General features: G+C 52.4%; 1 protein-coding gene across 4 annotated transcripts in view; it reads right to left on the bottom strand.

Moving 5' to 3' along the window:
• Positions 1-18,168, bottom strand: part of ZNRF1 (zinc and ring finger 1) — a 110,912-nt gene that overhangs the window by 1,419 nt on the left and 91,325 nt on the right. The window contains exons 2-5 of one of the 4 annotated variants that reach the window (XM_028840546.2): positions 16,678-16,773; positions 4,433-4,538; positions 2,741-2,830; positions 591-1,228 (exon numbers count right to left, since the gene is read on the bottom strand). In XM_028840546.2, coding sequence (XP_028696379.1) covers positions 2,773-2,830; positions 4,433-4,538; positions 16,678-16,773 — 260 coding nt within the window. In that variant the 3' untranslated portion in view covers positions 591-1,228; positions 2,741-2,772. 4 annotated transcript variants of the gene reach the window in all.

The following is an 18,168-nucleotide window of genomic DNA, read 5'->3' as shown; positions in this document are numbered from 1 at the left end:
TGGGGACACAGGCCAGGCCTGCACTGCTGCTCCCTGCCCCGAGCTGCCCGCCCAGCCTGCATTTTGCCAACTTTTGTGAGCCTGAGCAGTTGGTTCTGGTTCAAGGGCTCTGAACTGGCACAGCCCCAAACCAGGGCCTCTTCCTGGGCCTCAATGAAGCATGCCCGTGAGTCAGCACTGAGATGCAAACTGAACAACAGGCAGGGCGAGTGGAACGTGGGATGGGGAGCAGAGGCTGGAAGGAGGGGGGCTGGGCCCACACCTGGAAGAACCCACATCCTTGCAGCCTCCAGTGGCTGCAACATCTTGGCCCCTGCAGATCTTTTCAGAGGTCCGGCACAATGACTCCACAGAGGAGGGCTGACTGGTTCCATGATGCTTAAGAGGTTAGGAAGCTTGTAGGAGGCACGCCTGACTTGCCACTCTCCCTCCACCCAGGCCTGTCTGAGGACCAATTCACACACCTGGAGCCCCGAGCAGCAGCCTGAAGGAATGCTAAGGAGGTAGGTGAGGGATTGGGGGGCAGGCCCCTGCCCCCATTTCTTGGTTGTATAACAACACCTCATTAAAATAAAATCACACAGTGTATCTTTTATTAGACATTTTAATACCATATCAAAACACCTTGACTAATGAAGAAAGCTTTTCTCCCAAGCTTTGAACATTTTTTTAAACATTTTATAAGTTTTTTTTTGTATTTTAATATATAAATACAGAAACCTATCTTGCATGGGCTGATGCCACGTGTGAACATCAATGGCTAAAATGTTCTCAAACATAGTGCCTGAAAACAGGGGTAGCTGTACATATTTCTTAGTAAGTCTTTTTTTGTTTAAGTTTTCTGGGAAAAAAAATCCACAAGGGCCTAAGAATAAAGTTCAGGCATTTTTGCAGGACACTTGTGATTGTTAAATCCTCTGAACTGACCGGAACCAGGAGGAAAGAAGGGAAAAAGAGATGGGATCAGTGGGAAGAAAGTTCTCGATGGGTTGTTTTTTGGCAATGAAGTCAAGATATTAGGGTCTCAAAGGGAGAAAAGAGCAAAAAACCAAGCCAGAAAAATAGAAGAAAAAAAACCAAACCCAAAGTAGACAAGTTGGTGGTGGAGAAGGCCAGTTGGGGCAGGGGAAGAGACTGTGTGCTCGCCCACCGTCAGAAGGCTGGCGGCGAGGGCTTGGCTGTGTTCGTCTGTCACTGAGTGGGTTATGGCTGGGCAGCAAACAGCAAGCTGTAAACATCACGAGGGAAAACACCAGTCGACACTAGACTTTTTTTTTATATAATTTTTTTTTTTGTAAACACTTTAAAGACAGACCCACAATGCCTTTCAAAGATGAAAAAGAAAATGCCCTTTCCCTCCTGGGCTGAGGGGTGAGGGGAAGGATAGCAGTTGATTCATTCTTCTCTCAAACTTGCTCTCATCCAATTTGGTGTCCTCAGGGAGGAAGGGAGAACCATGATCTGGAAGTCAGTGCAGAAGGGGTGCCCTGTTCCCGCTGGTGTCCCAAGCTCAGCTCCGCCCCAGGGTCCGGTGAGCCTCCTCCCTGGAGCAGGGGCTCTCTGTCCCTGTGTGGACCGTAATAAATAAGTCGTGCTCCGTCGGGCCGAGGGCTGGCGGCTGCATCCCAGGGCAGCTGCATCCCGAGAGGGCAGGCGGGGCTGGGGCATCTACTACACAGGACCCCAGAAGTCAAACAGCACATGGGGAATTTGCAGCCATGCGCCTGGGCAGGTTCTACTCCCCTGCCTCACTCTCCCCCTGGCTCTTTCTTCTCCCCTTGTCATCAGTTTTTGAGGTGAAGGTAAAAAAAAAAGCAAATGTCCCTGATTTGTCTGACATCATCAGCTGTTCTGGGAGAGTTTACTTGGAATAAATAAAATAAACCTAACAAAAGAAAACAAAAACAAGAGAGAGAGAAAGGGAGGGGAAGAAGAGAGGCCCCAAAACCTTTGGCTGTGAGATGGAGTTCGGCTTTTGGTTTTTATGGGGGTTTTGTCTACTTGTTTGCCAGAAAAAGGAAAATGCCAGCCCAGAACTTGGAAGGGACAGGTGAGATGGGGGTCAGGGGTGGATGGCTGGCAGCAAGCGGGGTACCCTTGGGGAAGAAATGGGGAGGCCAGACCCAGCGGTGAGCCAGAGCGATGTGTGGAGTCAGCACCCAGTGCTGTGGGATGGAGGGATCGAGATCGAGTCTGGCCTGGAGGCCTCAGATTCATCTGGAAGCGGCATGGGAAGAAGCAGTGGTCAAATGATCACTGACGAGCACTTTGTAGGGAACAATGCACCGCTGCCCATGGCTGTCTGTTTAGTAAGTGCAATGTCCTTATGGCAACAGGGAGTGAGATTATCCCCGTTACCAGAGAAGAGGCAGAGACTCAGAGCTCAGCGAGGATGAGACCATGCCAGGCACAAACCCAGCGCTCAGGCTCCTTTTCCTGCCCGTGCACATTCCCAGGGGATATTCCTGAACTTTCTTTAGGAATGTAGAATGTACTGGTCTCTTCCCCAGCTGATCCTAACTCTTCTGAGCCTGTTCTTCATAACTGCCCATGTTGATTTGTATCTCTTGTCCTTCCCAGGGAAAATCATTTCCAGATGACTAATTGATAAGGTTCTCCTTCCCTCTGCTCCTGCTTTCTTCTCAGTGGCATAAGGGCAGCCCTGCTCCCTAAACTGCATGCCCCCAAAGTGACCTGACCCCAAGCCTTGAGCCGGGAGCACCCCCAAACGCGGGCTCACCTTTGAGAGGAGTCAGCAAGCAAGCCCGCAGGTCAGTCCGCAGGGTGTTCCGGACAAGATCTGTTCACTTCAAACCACGAGTCTATGCAGCTGGGGGGAGGGGGCCGCAAGGGAAACCACATTACCTGCTGCCCAGGCTGCTTTGAAGGGGCTCTTTCAAAGGGCCAGATTCCTGAGCAGGAGCTTCCTAAGTCTCTTCTGAAAGGACCCCAGAGAAACACAATCATGTCCCCAGACATGGCTACTTTCTGAAGCACGAAGAAGGGAGAACACCAAGATTAGTCTTGGCCCAGCCAGAGGCAGTGGTGGTGGGTACTGGCTCAGGGGGATCTGGTGCTGTAGGAAGGGGGAGAGTGGCCTTGAGAAGGACCAAAGCTTTCTGTGCACAGGGCCCAGGAGGATGGCAGCAGCCACCAGTGAGGTGAGAGCGGTGGACCCCGCAGGGCAGCTAGTCAGCTGTCTCTAAGACTCCAAGGACAGGGAAATGGGAACAATGGCACGGCAGAAGGGCCATGGCTCTGGGCGCCAGGGTCCTGAAAGAGCTCCTTCCTGGGTCAAAAGAACAGCTGTGAGGCTCCCTCCCAGTGGGTGACCTCTTAGGAGAGCCCCAAGCTCTACCCTCTCAGCCGTGATCAGCTGATAGCAGCATCTAGTCCTTACTGCAAGAGGCAGGAGGGGAGTCAGACCAGAGACAGTCAGCCCTGGTGTCCAGTGTTTACAGAGCAAGGCCCTCTGCATCAAAGAGGGAACAGAGATTGCCCCAAGACAGCTTCCTGATTTGTAAACCAACATCTGGGCATTTTCAAAGACAGGAACCAGACAGATAATTTGCATAATTCTCCCTGAGAGTCAAAGATTTCCTTTTCTGGTTCTGGTTAGTGCCTCCCTGGGACACAAGCAAGGCTCCGTGCTGGGAGCTAGACCAAGAATCTCTCCCAGGCCAGCCTTGAGCCTCCTCTGCACCAGCCATGCCGCGTGTCGTGCCTGGTTGTCATCCTGTGCAGCAGTGGCCCTGAGAGTCAGGCTTTGAAAGACCTGAGTGTCAGGAAGCAGCTCTGGGCTCAAGGATTCAGCAGGTGCTGGCGACAGGCAGCACAGTGTCCTCCTCTCTTGGGCAAGAGGATGCCTTCCTTCTGGCTGGAAACAAGGACCAGGCTCACACTGGAGCCTGAGGGTGAATCTGGGCCTGCTACTTACAACTGCTCCCAGTGCTGTGGCCCCACAGGAAATGGCTCTTCCTGCCTCCTGGCCCTCTAGGGAGAAGGTCAGTGCAAGGCAGTGGGCACACCCTCCGCCTGGCCTTCCTCGCACAGATTGATGTTCTCCCCCCGTGGAGCAGAGGGCCCGTAGAAGAAGAAGAGGCAGGGAGACAGACGGAGAACCAACCTTCCCGGTGGCATCCTAAGCTCCTCCAACCTGTGAGGCTCCACAGGCCTCCCCATCAGCTCCCACCACCTGAGTCCTCAAACCAGAGCACACCTCTGGCAACTCAGCTCTGCCCTGCGCTTGGGATGCTCGCACCTTCCCGCCGGCACAGTGGACACCTGTCTGACAGCCTCTGCTCTTACCCACTCGGAGCCAGAGGTTGGGGGAGAGATCATCCCATAACCAAAGGAAACAGAATGGCTGGAGATAGGGGTCTGCCCCTCTGGGAGGTGGGGTGCACTGAGCTACCCTGCCAAACCCTCCTACCTTTTGTGATAGATGCACAGGCAGGGCAGCCTGGCTATCGTGTCCCCCTGCAGCAGCTCCTCCAGGCAGATCACACACTCACCCGCATCTTTAGTCAGCACATCATCTGCAAGGGGGACAGGGGAGAGTGCAAGAGGGTTAGTCACCAGTGGACAGGTGGCACGGGGCAGGTGAGAGCCTAGGAACTAGGGAACTGCTAAGCTGCCCCAAGCTGTGCTCGGCTCTGCAGGGGACACAGAAACCCAAGAGGGACCTTGACTCTCACCATGGAGATAGATAATGCGTGGACACCACATGTTAATTACCCAAAGACAAAATGGGATTAATCCCAACACGCAATTAACCAAAAGCCTAGGTGACAGTGGACAAAAAAGGCTTGGTGAAGGGTAGACACGAAGCAGGGGCAACATGAGGCAAGCTGTTTCCCTCCACAGATGCTTTCCCTAAACACACACACAGCTGGTGCGCTGATGTCTGGTTTAGAAAAATATGGTAATGGAGAGAGTGGTAGGAGGCAAGAATGAGAGGAAGAAACTGGTCCCCAAGAAAATCCTTGTGCATGGAGGTTCACAGCAGCGTTGTTCACAACAGCCCAAAGGTGGAAACAACCCAGTGTCTACCAGCTGTGCAACGGATCCACAGAGATGATGTATCCAGACGATGGAATACTACTCAGTCAGGAAAAGGAAGAACTGCCACATGCTACAACATGGATAAATGTCAAAAATATTACATAAAGTAAAAGAAACCACCTATTGTATGAACCCACTCATATGAAATGTCCAGAATAGATACATTCATAGAGAGAAAGGAGATTGGGATTGGGGACGGGGGAAACGGGGAGTGACTACTTAATGGGGAAGGGGTTTTCTTTCCCCCACCCTTTTATTTGAGGTGGAGTCTCACTTTGTCGCCCAGGCTGCAGTGTAGTGGCACTATCTCGGCTCACTGCAATCCCCGCCTCCTGGGTTCAAGTGATTCTCCTGTCTCAGCCTCCCAAGTACCTGGGATTACAGGCGCCCACCACTACGTCTGGCTCATTTTTGTATTTTTAGTAGAGATGGCTTTCACCATGTTGGCCGGGCTGGTCTTGAACTTCTGACCTTGTGATCTGCCCACCTTGGCCTCTCAAAGTGCTGGGATTAAGGCATGAGCCACCACGCCCGACCCATTTTTCCCCTTTTAAAAACTTTTTTGTGGTAAGACTAACATATGCTGTATCCTCCTTTTTTTTTTTTTTTTTTTTTTGAGACAGAGTCTCGCTTAGTCGCCCAGGCTGGAGTGCAGTGGCGCGATCTCGGCTCACTGCAAGCTCCGCCTCCCGGGTTCACGCCATTCTCCTGCCTCAGCCTCCCGAGTAGCTGGGACTACAGGCGCCCGCCGCCTCGCCCGGCTAATTTTTTGCATTTTTAGTAGAGACGGGGTTTCACAGTGTTAGCCAGGATGGTCTCGATCTCCTGACCTTGTGATCCGCCCGCCTCGGCCTCCCAAAGTGCTGGGATTACAGGCTTGAGCCACCGCGCCCGGCCGCTGTATCCTCTTAATAAATCTTCAAGTATACAATACAGTATTGTCAACTGTAGGCACTATGTTGTACGGGAGATGTCTAGAACTTACTCATCTTGCATAACTAAAATGTTACACCCATTAATGCACCACTCCCCTCCCCCTCGCCCAGCCCCTGGCCGCCACTAGTTTTCTCCTCTCTGCTTCTGTGAGTTTGACTATTTTAGCTACCTCATATAAGTGGAATCACATCAGAGGTTTTCTTGTGGGGCAATGAAGTGTTTGGAACCAGATAAAGATGGGGGTTGTGAATGTCCTAAATGCTATTAAATTGCACATATAAAAATGGTTAATTTTATGGTGAATTTCATCTCAATGTTTAAAAAGAAAGAAACAAAAATGACCCTGCTCACCATCCCAAAAAGAAGAAATGGAAGGAAGCTCCTTGCACCTGTGGGAACCCAGTGGTTTTTATTAAGTCCTATGACATTCTGCGTGCCGGCGACAGTGAATAGTCGTGATCTTGGGATTCAAGCAGCTCACAGACTAGTAGGGATGCCGAACGAGGAGACCAAAAGGCACAGCGTGAGGACTTCCAGGACATCTTCTGACGCGCAGGCCCAGGGGCGAGGGAATGGAGAAAGAGGCCTCATCAGGCTGTTCCAGGAAGGCTTTGGAGAAGGCTGAGGATGGATGAGGCTGGGGTGGTGACGGGAGATTCTGGGCACAGGGAACAGCCTTGTGTTCTGCTGTGGTGACTGGGGCTGACAACAAGGAGTGCGCAGCAGCCCTGCGTGTGCCGATGGGGGCAGTGGGGCAAACAGCAGGTGCCTGCGCTAAGGGAGGGTGCCCAGAAGGAAAGCATGAGAAGGAAGGGACGGATTCTGAGTTGGGTGGGAGGAGGCCTGGCCAGCTGATGGAGACCTCCAGGAGGCTGCTGAAGCCTAGAGCTGAGGTTTGGAACAGAGACATGGGTGCCAGGCATGGATGTGGGATAAAGAGGCAGTCCGGGGAGAAAGTTCAGACCAAAATCCAAAGAAGGCAGAAGACAAACCCAGGCTGACATGAGAATTTGAAGGGCAGGTGAAAGAGGCGGTGTGAACAAAAGGCGACCCAGAAGTTCTCCACGCCACAGGGGAAATATCAGGAGAGCGGTGTCTCGGCTGTGAAGAAGGCAGAGCTTGTGGCAGGATCCCTTCTCCATCACTAAAGGAGCTTAACTGTCCGAACACTGCCAATGACAAACACGTGTGCGTGTTTTCCTTTGAGCCTCACCATATTCCAAGCTGGGCAGGTCACCCGGTGTTATTCTCATTTTGCGAATGAGGATCCGGAAGCCCAAGGAAGTCACACACCTCATGAGAGGGTTCGCAGATGGTGGGGCTGGGACTGGGACCCTCTGCTTGAGAGGCCTTCTCATTGCTGTTTCTTTGTGTTCTCTTATTATTTCGGTGGAAAGGCAAACACCTGGGGCCCATAAAATGAAGATTCTTCAAGGCCCAGAAGCCTATGGCTTCCACTCCTCAAAGCCCCCTACCAGGAACCCCAAGGAAAAAGCATAAAATGGAACCGATTCGATCTTTAAGTCCCCAGGCACATGAGTTGCGAGAGAAGTCACTCGCTCCCTGGCCACCAGGACAACTTGTGGTCATTTTCTGTCTGGAACACCTGGCTAGCCTGAGGGCCCGCCTGAAAGGGCGACACAAACTGAGAAGGGAGATGGCACAGAGTCTGCTGCTGGAGTGTCTGTCCCCTCAGACTCCAAACATGGCAAGTAGTGGATGAACACATGGGCATGATCCCCCTGCTTGAAAGCACTAGCTACCATACATATTCAAATGCGTGTGTAGGCACAGATCAACGTCTGGAAGGATGCACACACTTTCATAGTGGTAGAGGAAAGGAGGACCTGGAGAAAAATCCTTTTATGTACTTCTGTAGTGTTCGAATGTGCACTACTTTATTTTTTTCTATTTTTTTTTTTTTTTTTTTGAGACCGAGTCTTGCTCTGTCACCCAGGCTGGAATGCAGTGGTGCGATCTCGGCTCACTGCAAGCTCTGCCTCCCGGGTTCACGCCATTCTCCTGCCTAAGCCTCCCAAGTAGCTGGTATTACAGGCGCCCGCCACCACGCCCGGCTAATTATTTGTATTTTTGGTAGAGACGGGGTTTCACCGTGTTAGCCAGGATGGTCTCAATCTCCTGACCTCGTGATCCACCCGCCTCGGCCTCCCAACGTGCTGGGATTACAGGTGTGAGCCACTGCGCCCGGCCTCGAATGTGCACTACTTTAGTTAAAAACCCCGACAGGGAAGCATACTGGTGTTTGCATTTTACTATGAAATGCATCAGAAGGATAAGATGGGTTGGTGGATGGATAAACGGGTCTAGTACACTGCAGACTCCAGGTGGTGCCTGTGTTGTCTAACAGGGGTGTTCTCGTTTTTTTTTTTTTTGAGACGGAGTCTCGCTCTGTCGCCCAGGCTGGAGTGCAGTGGCCGGATCTCAGCTCACTGCAAGCTCTGTCTCCCGGGTTCAAGCGTTTCTCCTGCCTCAACCACCTGAGTACCTGGGACTACAGGTGTGCGCCACCATGCCCGGGTAATTTTTGTATTTTTAGTACAGACAGGGTTTCACCATGTTGGCCAGGATGGTCTTGATCTCTTGACCTCATGACCCACCTACCTTGGCCTCCCAAAGTGCTGGGATTACAGGTGTGAGCCATCATGCCCCAGCAATAGGGGTGTTCTTTACACACTTTCAACTTTGCTGTACACCGGGTGTAGTGGTTCACGCCTGTAATCACAGCATTCTGGGACGCTGAGGCAGATGGATTACCTGAAGTCAGGAGTTTGAGACCAGTGCGGCCAACATGGTGAAAGCCTGTCTCTACCAAAAAAACAAAAATTAGGCAGGCATGGTGGCACGCACCTGTAGTCCCAGCTACTTGGGAGGCTGAGGCAGGAGAATCATTTGAACATGGGAGGCAGAGGTTGCAGTGAGCCAAGATTGTGCCACTGCACTCCAGCCTGGGTGACAGAATGAGACTGTCTCAAAAAACATAAAAACTTTGCTGTGTGTTTGACATTCTTCATAATAAAACAGAGGGAAAAACCTCAACATAGATGGGAGGAAAAACGGCATAGCTTAGTGAGGACAGAGTCATCCTGCTGACATTCTTGGACCTGTATTCCCTACTCTCTTTGTCTTGGGCACCTCATCTATGACATGAGTGTATGGGCTACAGCCCTTAGTTTCCTCTAAAGCATTCCTTCCCCTCCATACTTAAGGAGGATTTCCTGGGAACACAGCAATTACTGATTCCGAAGTAGTTTCCCTTTGCATTTTCTCCTACTGATTAGTAACTCCACTGTGAGCCGAAGGGACTAGCTAGAATTCTCTGCGTCCCATACAGCTTCCCACACCAGGTATATTCTCTCCCCATCTGTGTCAGCTCCAGGAGGGCACAGGCGGTCTCCCTCATCACCCCACAGGAGGTGATGGATTCAGGGAAGGGACAGGCAGGTACGAGGATAAGGCTTAGGCGCTGTATAACAAGACTGTACTTCACTCTCCTTTCTTTTTGCACTGAACCTCACTGGTGGAAAGGGAAGGGGAAGGGGAAGGGGAAAGGCAGGGGGCACGAGGGCGATTCTTCTTGTCCTGGGACAGAAGGCCTGTGCACTAAAGGACTCGGACTTGAGCACAGGAAGGTTAGAGGCAGCTTTTCCTCACCACTCCACAAGGCGGTTTTATGCAGTGCAGTGTTGTACCTTACCAGCTGGCCTGAGTCTGCGGCACTGGTGGGAAGAACTAAAATGTGCAGGCACCCCATGCAGGCTAGCACATGGCAGGGAGCACATTTCACTGGGACCAAGAGCCACTGGCTGCAAAAGGCCACCTGGAGGTTCCTGGCAATAGGGAGGAGTCGTGGGCTTCCACTCAGACTGCATGGGGAAGCCAGCAGTGCCCACACAGAGCCCAGTGCCCAGGGAGCAGCATTCTTCCATGGCAGAAGGCAGGAGGCACACAAACCCAGCAAGAGGTTGGAGTGGGCCGAGTACAACTTCCTGTCCCCACCCCTGGGGCTGTGGGAGTTAGTGGCCTCCGGATGTCCCCGGGATCCTAGCAGGGAAGTGGAAATGGCTGAAGCTGATGCTTGACTATCAACTGGTTCCTACAAGACTTCCAGACGCATCTGATGCGAACCTGCTGCCCGCAGTTAGAGAAAAGCCATGGCGGCGGCCTTGCAGCACAAAACCCAGGCTCCTGGCCCACACAAACTGAGACTCTGTGGCAGATGGAGTCAAATGTCCCCTGGTATCTCCAGGCCCCCAGAGAAGGAGTTCAACAAATGCTGCCGGATGGTCATGCGCGGTGGCTCACACCTGAAATCCCAGCACTTTGGGAGGCTGAGGCGGGTGGATCACAAGGTCAGGAGATCGAGATCATCCTGGCCAATACGGTGAAACCCCGTTGCTACTAAAAAATACAAGAAAAAATTAGTCGGGCGTGGTGGCGGGTACCTGTAGTCCCAGCTACTCGGGAGGCTGAGGTAGGAGAATGGCGTGAACCCGGGAGGCAGAGCTTGCAGTGAGCCGAGATTGCACCACTGCACTCCAGCCTGGGTGACTGAGTGAGACTGTGTCTCAAAAAAATAAAAAATTAAAAAAAAAATTAAACAAACAAACAAAAAACCAAATGCTGCCGGATAAGAACACAGGAACAAAGCCAAACGTTCTGCCATTTGGGTTCTGCCCTTTTCTTACTAGCTCTCAAGCACCTCCCAAGTTTCCTGACACCACTGTACAACACCAGCCAATGTCACTGCCCAAGGGGGAGCTTGGAAGTGTGTTTGGCCTGGCCGGGGATGGTGCCAGTGCCTGTCCCTCTAACCAGACCAGGGAACCAAACCAGAATGGCAGGCACAGCCCTAGAGCCAAAACAGGAGGGAGGGATGATGCCTGTGATGGGCTGGGGGTGGGAGGCGGTGGCATCTTCTGCTCCCTCCTTGGGATCCAGGCACGGTGCTTCTGACAGCTGCTATTTGTCAAAGCAAAGATATCCAGGAGGAGGAGAAAAACAGCCTTACTTCTCTGAGCCAGCTATATGCAGGTAACTCCCCAGACACACAGATCATGACTCCTAAAACCCCTGTGGGGATCTCCGGATAAGCTCATGCAGCTGCTAAGTGTTGATGACTCCCAAGCCCAAGTTTCTGCCACCCAGTGACCGGCCCCTTTTCCTTAAAAGACCAGTCCATAAGGGTGTCTTCCCTCAGGGCTGGAAAACACCACCCATCTCACAGGCACTTCACTCACATCTCCCCCTTTCTGTGAAGTGTGTGCAGGGGGCCCAAGGTGGATGCAGGAACCTGGTCACTGAGTGAACAGACCAGACAGGACAGACACACACCTGCCCTCCACCACGCCAGGCTTGAGTGTCCTGCGGAGAGCTCTGGCAACACATCCTCAAGAGACCCTGGAGCTGCTAGAAGTATGGAGGGATGAGGCTCACACAGCTGCAGACACAGGTCTGCGCCTGGCTGGGAGGGAAAGCTCGTGCAGCTCCGAGGCAGCAGCTGAATGCAGGAACATACCTCTCCATCTCCACTTGGGCCTGGTGGACATTACGGGCCCACAGAGAAGGTAGGTGGGAGTCAGAGGGGAAACCCCTAGCAAATGACGCAGAGGCTCAGGTTCCGCCCTCTGGCCTCATTTCCAGCCTAGGTTCGGTGGAGTGCCTGGTCCTGCCGCCTCTTCAGCATGCAGAGCTGCTGGCCCAGTCTGCCAAGGACAGGACAGGGCAGTGCCACCCATGCCAGGCCTTGTCAGCTCCCCTTTTGGGAAATCTGGGGGGCTGTGCTCTTCAGGCAACGGGGTGACCTTGAGCAGAGAGCATGGCCTACTAGCAGCGGCCCATCCAACTCCCCAGGCCTTTGAAGTGCAATACAATTGTTTTGGTGAGCTAGGTCACCTGCAATGAGGATAGTGGGGACAGCCAACTAAAGCTCAGGCCTGGAGTGCTTCATACTTTCCTACTGAGGCCGCCACAGCTCCCTCCCACAGTCCCCTTTCCTGTAGCCACCTGTTTCTGGTTTCCCCACTTGTGTCAGGGCCCCGCAGGCCTGCCCTCATCGCTTTCGCTCCTCATGCACCCAGCAGTGGCCAGTCTGGCGGTTGGTGCAGCTGGTCAGCAACAACTGGACACCTTGGGTGAGCGGTCGCCTGCCCCTCCCTGCCCTCCTGTAGGAGGAGTAACAGGACAGACACCTCCGCGGTCTGACTCCAGCCTGTCCAGCCTGATTCCAGCCCCTATAGCATCTAACAATGGCTCTGGGCAGTGCCCCAAGCAAGGCTGGGCAAACTCCTCAGCCAGCACCCAGTTTCCCCAGGCAGGGAAAGGGTAGGGTGCTTTCATCCTGACCACAGGGTCTCTGAGAGGAGGAGACATGGGACAAAGAAGTGCCTGCAGGCACAGGGCAGGCTACAGCCGGAGCCATTTCTGCTTTTCCAGGAAGCCAGATCCTCTCACATTTTTATTTTATATTTTATTTTTTGAGACAGGGTCAAACTCTGCTGCCTAGGCTGGAGTGCAGTGGCGTGATCAAGCCCGCTGCTGCCTCGATCTCCTGGGCTCAAGTGGTCCTCTCACCTCGGCCTCCTGAGTAGCTGGGACTATAGGCGCTTGCCACCATGTCAGACAAAATTTTTATTTTTAGTAAATGGGGTCTCACTATGTTGCCCAGGCTGGTTTCAAATTCCTGAGCTCAAGCAATCTTGGCTTCCCAAAGTGTTGGGATGACAGGCGTGAGCCACTGCACCCGGCCTCCTTTGACTTTAAAAGATAGCTTGTGTGACATTTAGCATCTCAAGAGCCTTGAAGATGGGGGCAATGGCCTTTGGCAGAGGGGAGGAAGAGGGCATCATGACTTAAGAAGCTGGGCATGGGCTTCCGCCCCCCCAGAACACAGCTGAAGGGAGCTCTCCTTGGTGCTGCTGGCAAATGAACCTGCCGCCCCCCAGATTCTCCCTAGGCCGAGGACCCCTAAGCTTTCAGTTAACAGCAGGTCATCTGCACGACTCCACAGGATTACGATGCTCTTCCATTCAGAGCATCGTCAGTCAGACCCCCATCTCCACGCTTGTTCTGCTAGCCCAGAGACTCAGGGTAAAAATGTGAGTGCGTATTCTTTAGGGCACGGTCCCTCACTCTCAGAGTCACAAACAGAGATGTTAGAAAGGGAGAGAAATTAAAAGACCCATTCGGGTTGATCCATCTTACCCACAAAAAAGAACCAACAAACTCCCTCCCTTCTATACATTATCCTCACCTTCCAGGAAGGCACTTAGGAGGACGGGGGTTTAACGTTCAGTGCTCTGGGGTCGAGCACTGACCCCAGAGCACTGCCCTTCCCTGCCCCTCCAGCAGGGGCTCAGCACATTCCCAAACCTCCCCAGCCAGGTGCCTGTCCTCAGAGCATCAGGCACTGGCTAAACCAGTTAAACTAGTCTTGCCTTTCGTAAGTTGTGTTTTTTCTAAGCTGGCAGGCAGCTACTGGAGGCCTTCCAACCCACCACTCAGGCCAACCCTCATAATAAGAAAAATACTACTTTCTATCTGCCTCATTTAGGAGGTTTCTACTTTTTTCCTTTGGTGGTTAACTAAATTTCATCTTATATAACCATCATAAATTTTCTAAAAATTTCCGCAATTGGTGCCAACAACCACAGAAAGTGTGTGTGTAAATGGGAAGTCTTCAGGGGAGTGACCAGGAGTTCTAGTGAATCTTCATAAGAAATCTCTTCACTCTCTAAGAAAGCCCCACCTCACCTCCTTTCCAGAAAGATTCCAAGAACTCACACCTCTGACTCTGAAGTCTTTTTTTAAATTAGAAAAGGTAACATGCAGCAGGTGAGGGTGGGATGATGACAAATCACGGAGAAAACATCGGAGCTCCTGAACCTTGGCCCACGGTCTGTGCTCCCTCTGAGCTGGAGCAGGCCCTGGGCGTGCCTGGGGATGCCCACTCCACACACACCCCCGGAAGCAAATGCTCTCTTCTTACCTGGAAGGTTTAGGGTCTTCAGAGAAGACAAAGACTGAACATGAGGAGTCCATACCACATGAACAGTGTCCACAGAGGGCCGGACCATTGTTTCTGAACAAAGCACTTCACCACCTTGAGACAAAGTCCACTGGAAGGACTGGAGACAACCGGCCTCTCTTTGCCTTCAGTGGTAAAGGACTGGCTTTTGCAAAAAAGATCCTTAGGTTTAAAGCCTCTAGTTTACACGCACACACACACACACACACACACACGTACACATACAGAGACACACACACCCTTGAGGAGGTGGCCTGCTTCTCAATTCCAGGACAAAGGAAAAACTAGAACCAGAACCAGAGGAGCAGTGGTCATGCCTCAGGCTGGCTGGCCAACCTCCCCTTCCTCTAAGGGGGCCCCGGCTCCCAGTGTGGTTTCTGTAGCCTTGGGTGAGGCTGCCGGTGGTGGGGTGTAGGGGGGTGAACCAACAGCACCAGGCACTCAAGTGCTGATACAGAGGGGGACATGGGGACACATGGTGGCGTCCCAGGCAGTTCTCTGGCAGAGGAGCTGGAGAGGCTCACCTTCCCTGTTCTCTACAGGGCAGTGGGGGTAACTCTGCATTTGGGGCATGGGGGCCCAAGAGCACTCTGTCCTCCACGGCTGCTCTTGCAAAGTTCTTGCTGAGAACCAGGTTTTCTCAGGCTGAGCCCCTCTGAGGCTTCTTTGTATTCTTCCTACAACAAACGCAGTGTCTACAGAGAACGCCCTAGCAACCCACAGGACAAACGGAGGACTTCATGAGGTCTCCACACATGTGGGAAAGAAGTGAATAGGGTTTTTGAGGCCGTGGCTGGGGAGGGCTGTGAGACGCAGGGAAGGCTCCTCTCCCTCCCTGGTCCCAGGCGGAGACGGCAAACAGGGACAAAGCCGAGCCTGAGCGTCCTGACAGCATGCACGCGACAGGACTGACGCGAAGCCTGAAGCACATGTGACAACAGACTTAGAGGCTCAGCAGCAGTCAGCCCAGGAGAAAGGAGGGGCTGTCCCCTGGGGAGGAAAGGGGTTTCCCAGACCACAGCTATGATGCCCAGGGGAGGGCCGTGCTGGTCCTCCCACCTGAGCATGGGCTAACAGACGCATAGAGCTGAGCCACGTGGGTAATATGCCCACCTGCATCCAGAGTCTTTTGGCTGAACAAGTAATTAAAAGAGAAGTTTTCAGGAGACCCGAGTGGATGCCATTAGTCAGTTACCTCCCAGGAGATGCTCTGAGACCATGATCCCTCCTAGGCTCATGCTTTGTAGGGGAAAGAGCCTTCTGGGAGTGAAGAGGCTGCAGGGCAGAGAAGAGTCTCCCCAGGAAACATTCTTGCCGGGCTGGTTGCAAGTCATCCAGTCCTCAGATGCTCTCGGAAATCCAAGAACTCTTTTTCCAACCACTACTATGACTTGAATCTGGGAAGGTGGGCCAGGACCGGGGTTGGAGCGCACTCAGGTCCACTGCCTGTTCTAGTGGAAGACGCCGTTTTCTGATGAACATGGTTTGGAGACCAGACTAAACACTAAGCATGGAAAACCAAGGGTCAGCCATGGCATGGGCTGAGCAGCACTGAGCAGAAGTCTGTGGGCTCTGGAAAACTGCAAAAAGAAACCTATAGAAGGTCTCACATCTTTCATGGCAGCTATAACTTCCCAAGCACTGACCATGTGCCAGACTCTGTACCAAAGAGCTTCATGTGCCATCTCTTACCCAGTTCTGACAATCCTATGAACCAAGTATTGCTATCCACATTTTACAGACCAGAAAACTGAGGCTCCGCTAAGCTGAGATTGTAGACAGTGAGTGTACACTGCAAGACTGTAGACAGTGAGTGGTAGAGGGAGATTCGAACTCACATCAGCTGAACTCCAAAGTCTTATGCACAGCATGCTAGGCAGATGTTGACAGTCATTTTGTTCCCCAGAGGCGTCCTGTTAGGTTAACTTGGGTGTTTTGAAATCCCCTGCCCTCAGGATCCTACCCACTGCGGTATTCGCTGTTCAGCTCTGAGGCAGCCTCCAAGGTAGGAGGCAACATGGCCGGGGTGGAGCAGCAAGGTGGCCCATCCGCATTTTCAATCCCCAGAACATCTCTACGTCACACATACTCCCCGTCAAGCTCTCTGGTGTGGAGTCATAGGACTAAATCAGGTGTTCGTCTGAGTTCGAACATGACAATGAGATGACCAGCCTCCCGGCACTCTGTACATGCCACCAGCACATAGCACCCACCTCCCCAAGGAGGGTGGGTGCTTGCTCTGGGCCCCTCCTCTGAGCCGTGGAGGACATCTGGCTGTCTTGGGGCCTTCCACAGTCAAGTGTGTGACGGGTGAAGGAATGGCTGCATCTCCCAGCCAAAGTCCTCAGAACTGAGTTGCAGAGAGGCAGGGGACTAACTGAGCAACCTGAGAGCCTTCCCAGGCCTCGGACCTGACCCCTGGGCCTTCCTTCCTTGTCCTGCTCCTCTTCCTCTCTGACTTGAGCAGCAAGGCTCCCTGAACAGTCCACTTCCTCACCACCACTCAAGGACACCTGCCAGAGGGCAGGGTGAAAATACGGCCCAGAGCCACCCTCGACTGGAGGCTCCCCCCAGAACTGGCCGGCTCCCCCGATGGATGCTCTGGAGGCTGGTGAGGCAAGCCAAGCCCTTACCGTTGTAGGAGAGGCGAGGTTTGCTCAAACACATTATAAAGTGCATTTCCATCTCGTCAGAAGCCACAGACTTGGAGCAAATGGGGCACTTGAAACCTGCAAGAGAGGAGAACGGGATGAAATGTTTTCTCCAGATCCAGTACATCCACAGTACATGTGGACACTCTCGAATGACAGCTGTGTGGGCTCAGGGTCAATGTAGAGGATGACCATTGGAACAGACCCTAGATCTGTCCTCCTTCAAGGACTCATTTGAGCATTTGCCTTTTTTTGTTTTTTTTTGAGACGAAGTCTCACTCTGTCGCCCAGGCTGGAGTGCAGTGGCACAATCTCAGTTCACTGCAACCTCCGCCTCCCGGGTTCAAGTGATTCTCCTGCCTCAGCCTCCCAAGTAGCTGGGATTACAGGTGTCCGCCACGATGCCTGGCTAATTTTTATATTTTTAGTAGAGATGGGGTTTCGCTATGTCGGCCAGGCTAGTCTTGAACTCCTGACATCAGGTGATTCGCCTGCCTCAGCCTCCCAAAGTGCTGAGATTACAGGCGTGAACCACCGTGCCCAGTGGCATTTGCCGTTTTGATTGCAGCCTTTGACTGACTACCAGCTTTCACTAGGGCTCTCCCTGCCTTATGTCCCTCATTAAGGTTTAACCAAGGTCACTGACACCTGACTTGAATTTTATTTGCTTTAGACCCTTTCTCAGAGGGGTCTGGTGGACAATGGGGTAGGGAGGCATCAAACTAAGGCACCTGGAAACTCAGCCTTTGCATAACAGTTTAACATCCTTCTGCCTCACAGCCTTTCAGCCACTTGGTTGGATCACCCTGGGAGGAATCTCATCCCTCACCCAGCTCCCAGCCTCGGCCGCCCATGCCAGGTAGCACCTCTCTCCCTCACTCACAGCCCCCTCTGCCTCCCTTGTGGCTTAAGGCCACTGTCCTTTGAGATGTGTGTGAGCTGAGGGGTGGCCCTCCAAAGTGCTCCCAGATGCCACACGAGCCTTAGCCAAATGCCACCAAGAGTAACAGCTATTTCATGGTACCAGGCCAGTATCGGGTATTGTGATCCTGCCGTTTCATTCCCAAGGCAGTATGAACTGCTTACACATCCAAAGAGTTTCAAATGATACAGAATTGTACCCATACTGGAGAATTTTGGTTGAGAATCTTCTGAGTTGAACTCTGTTAAGCAAACCTAATCCCTTGATCCATTTTTCCATACAACACAGATGAATTATTTCTAATATTTTCCATTCTACTTTCATTGAAATGATTTTCAAATGGATCAATTCTTTTCCATATAAATTCTATCAAAAAGATCTGTTGCCACTGAAATATTATTTGTCTGCATTAAATTGTGCACATCACAGCTTCTCTCTTTTGTGACTGTGATTCCTGACCGCCCAGCCTGGACTTCCTTATGTGGCACATCTAACAATAGCTGACCCTTGAACAACATGGGCTAGAATGGCGGGGCTCCACTTCCATGTGG

This window comes from Macaca mulatta, chromosome 20 (genome assembly GCF_049350105.2).
Source record: "Macaca mulatta isolate MMU2019108-1 chromosome 20, T2T-MMU8v2.0, whole genome shotgun sequence".
NCBI lineage: Eukaryota > Metazoa > Chordata > Mammalia > Primates > Cercopithecidae > Macaca > Macaca mulatta.
This window is presented reverse-complemented; position numbering and strand designations above follow the sequence as displayed.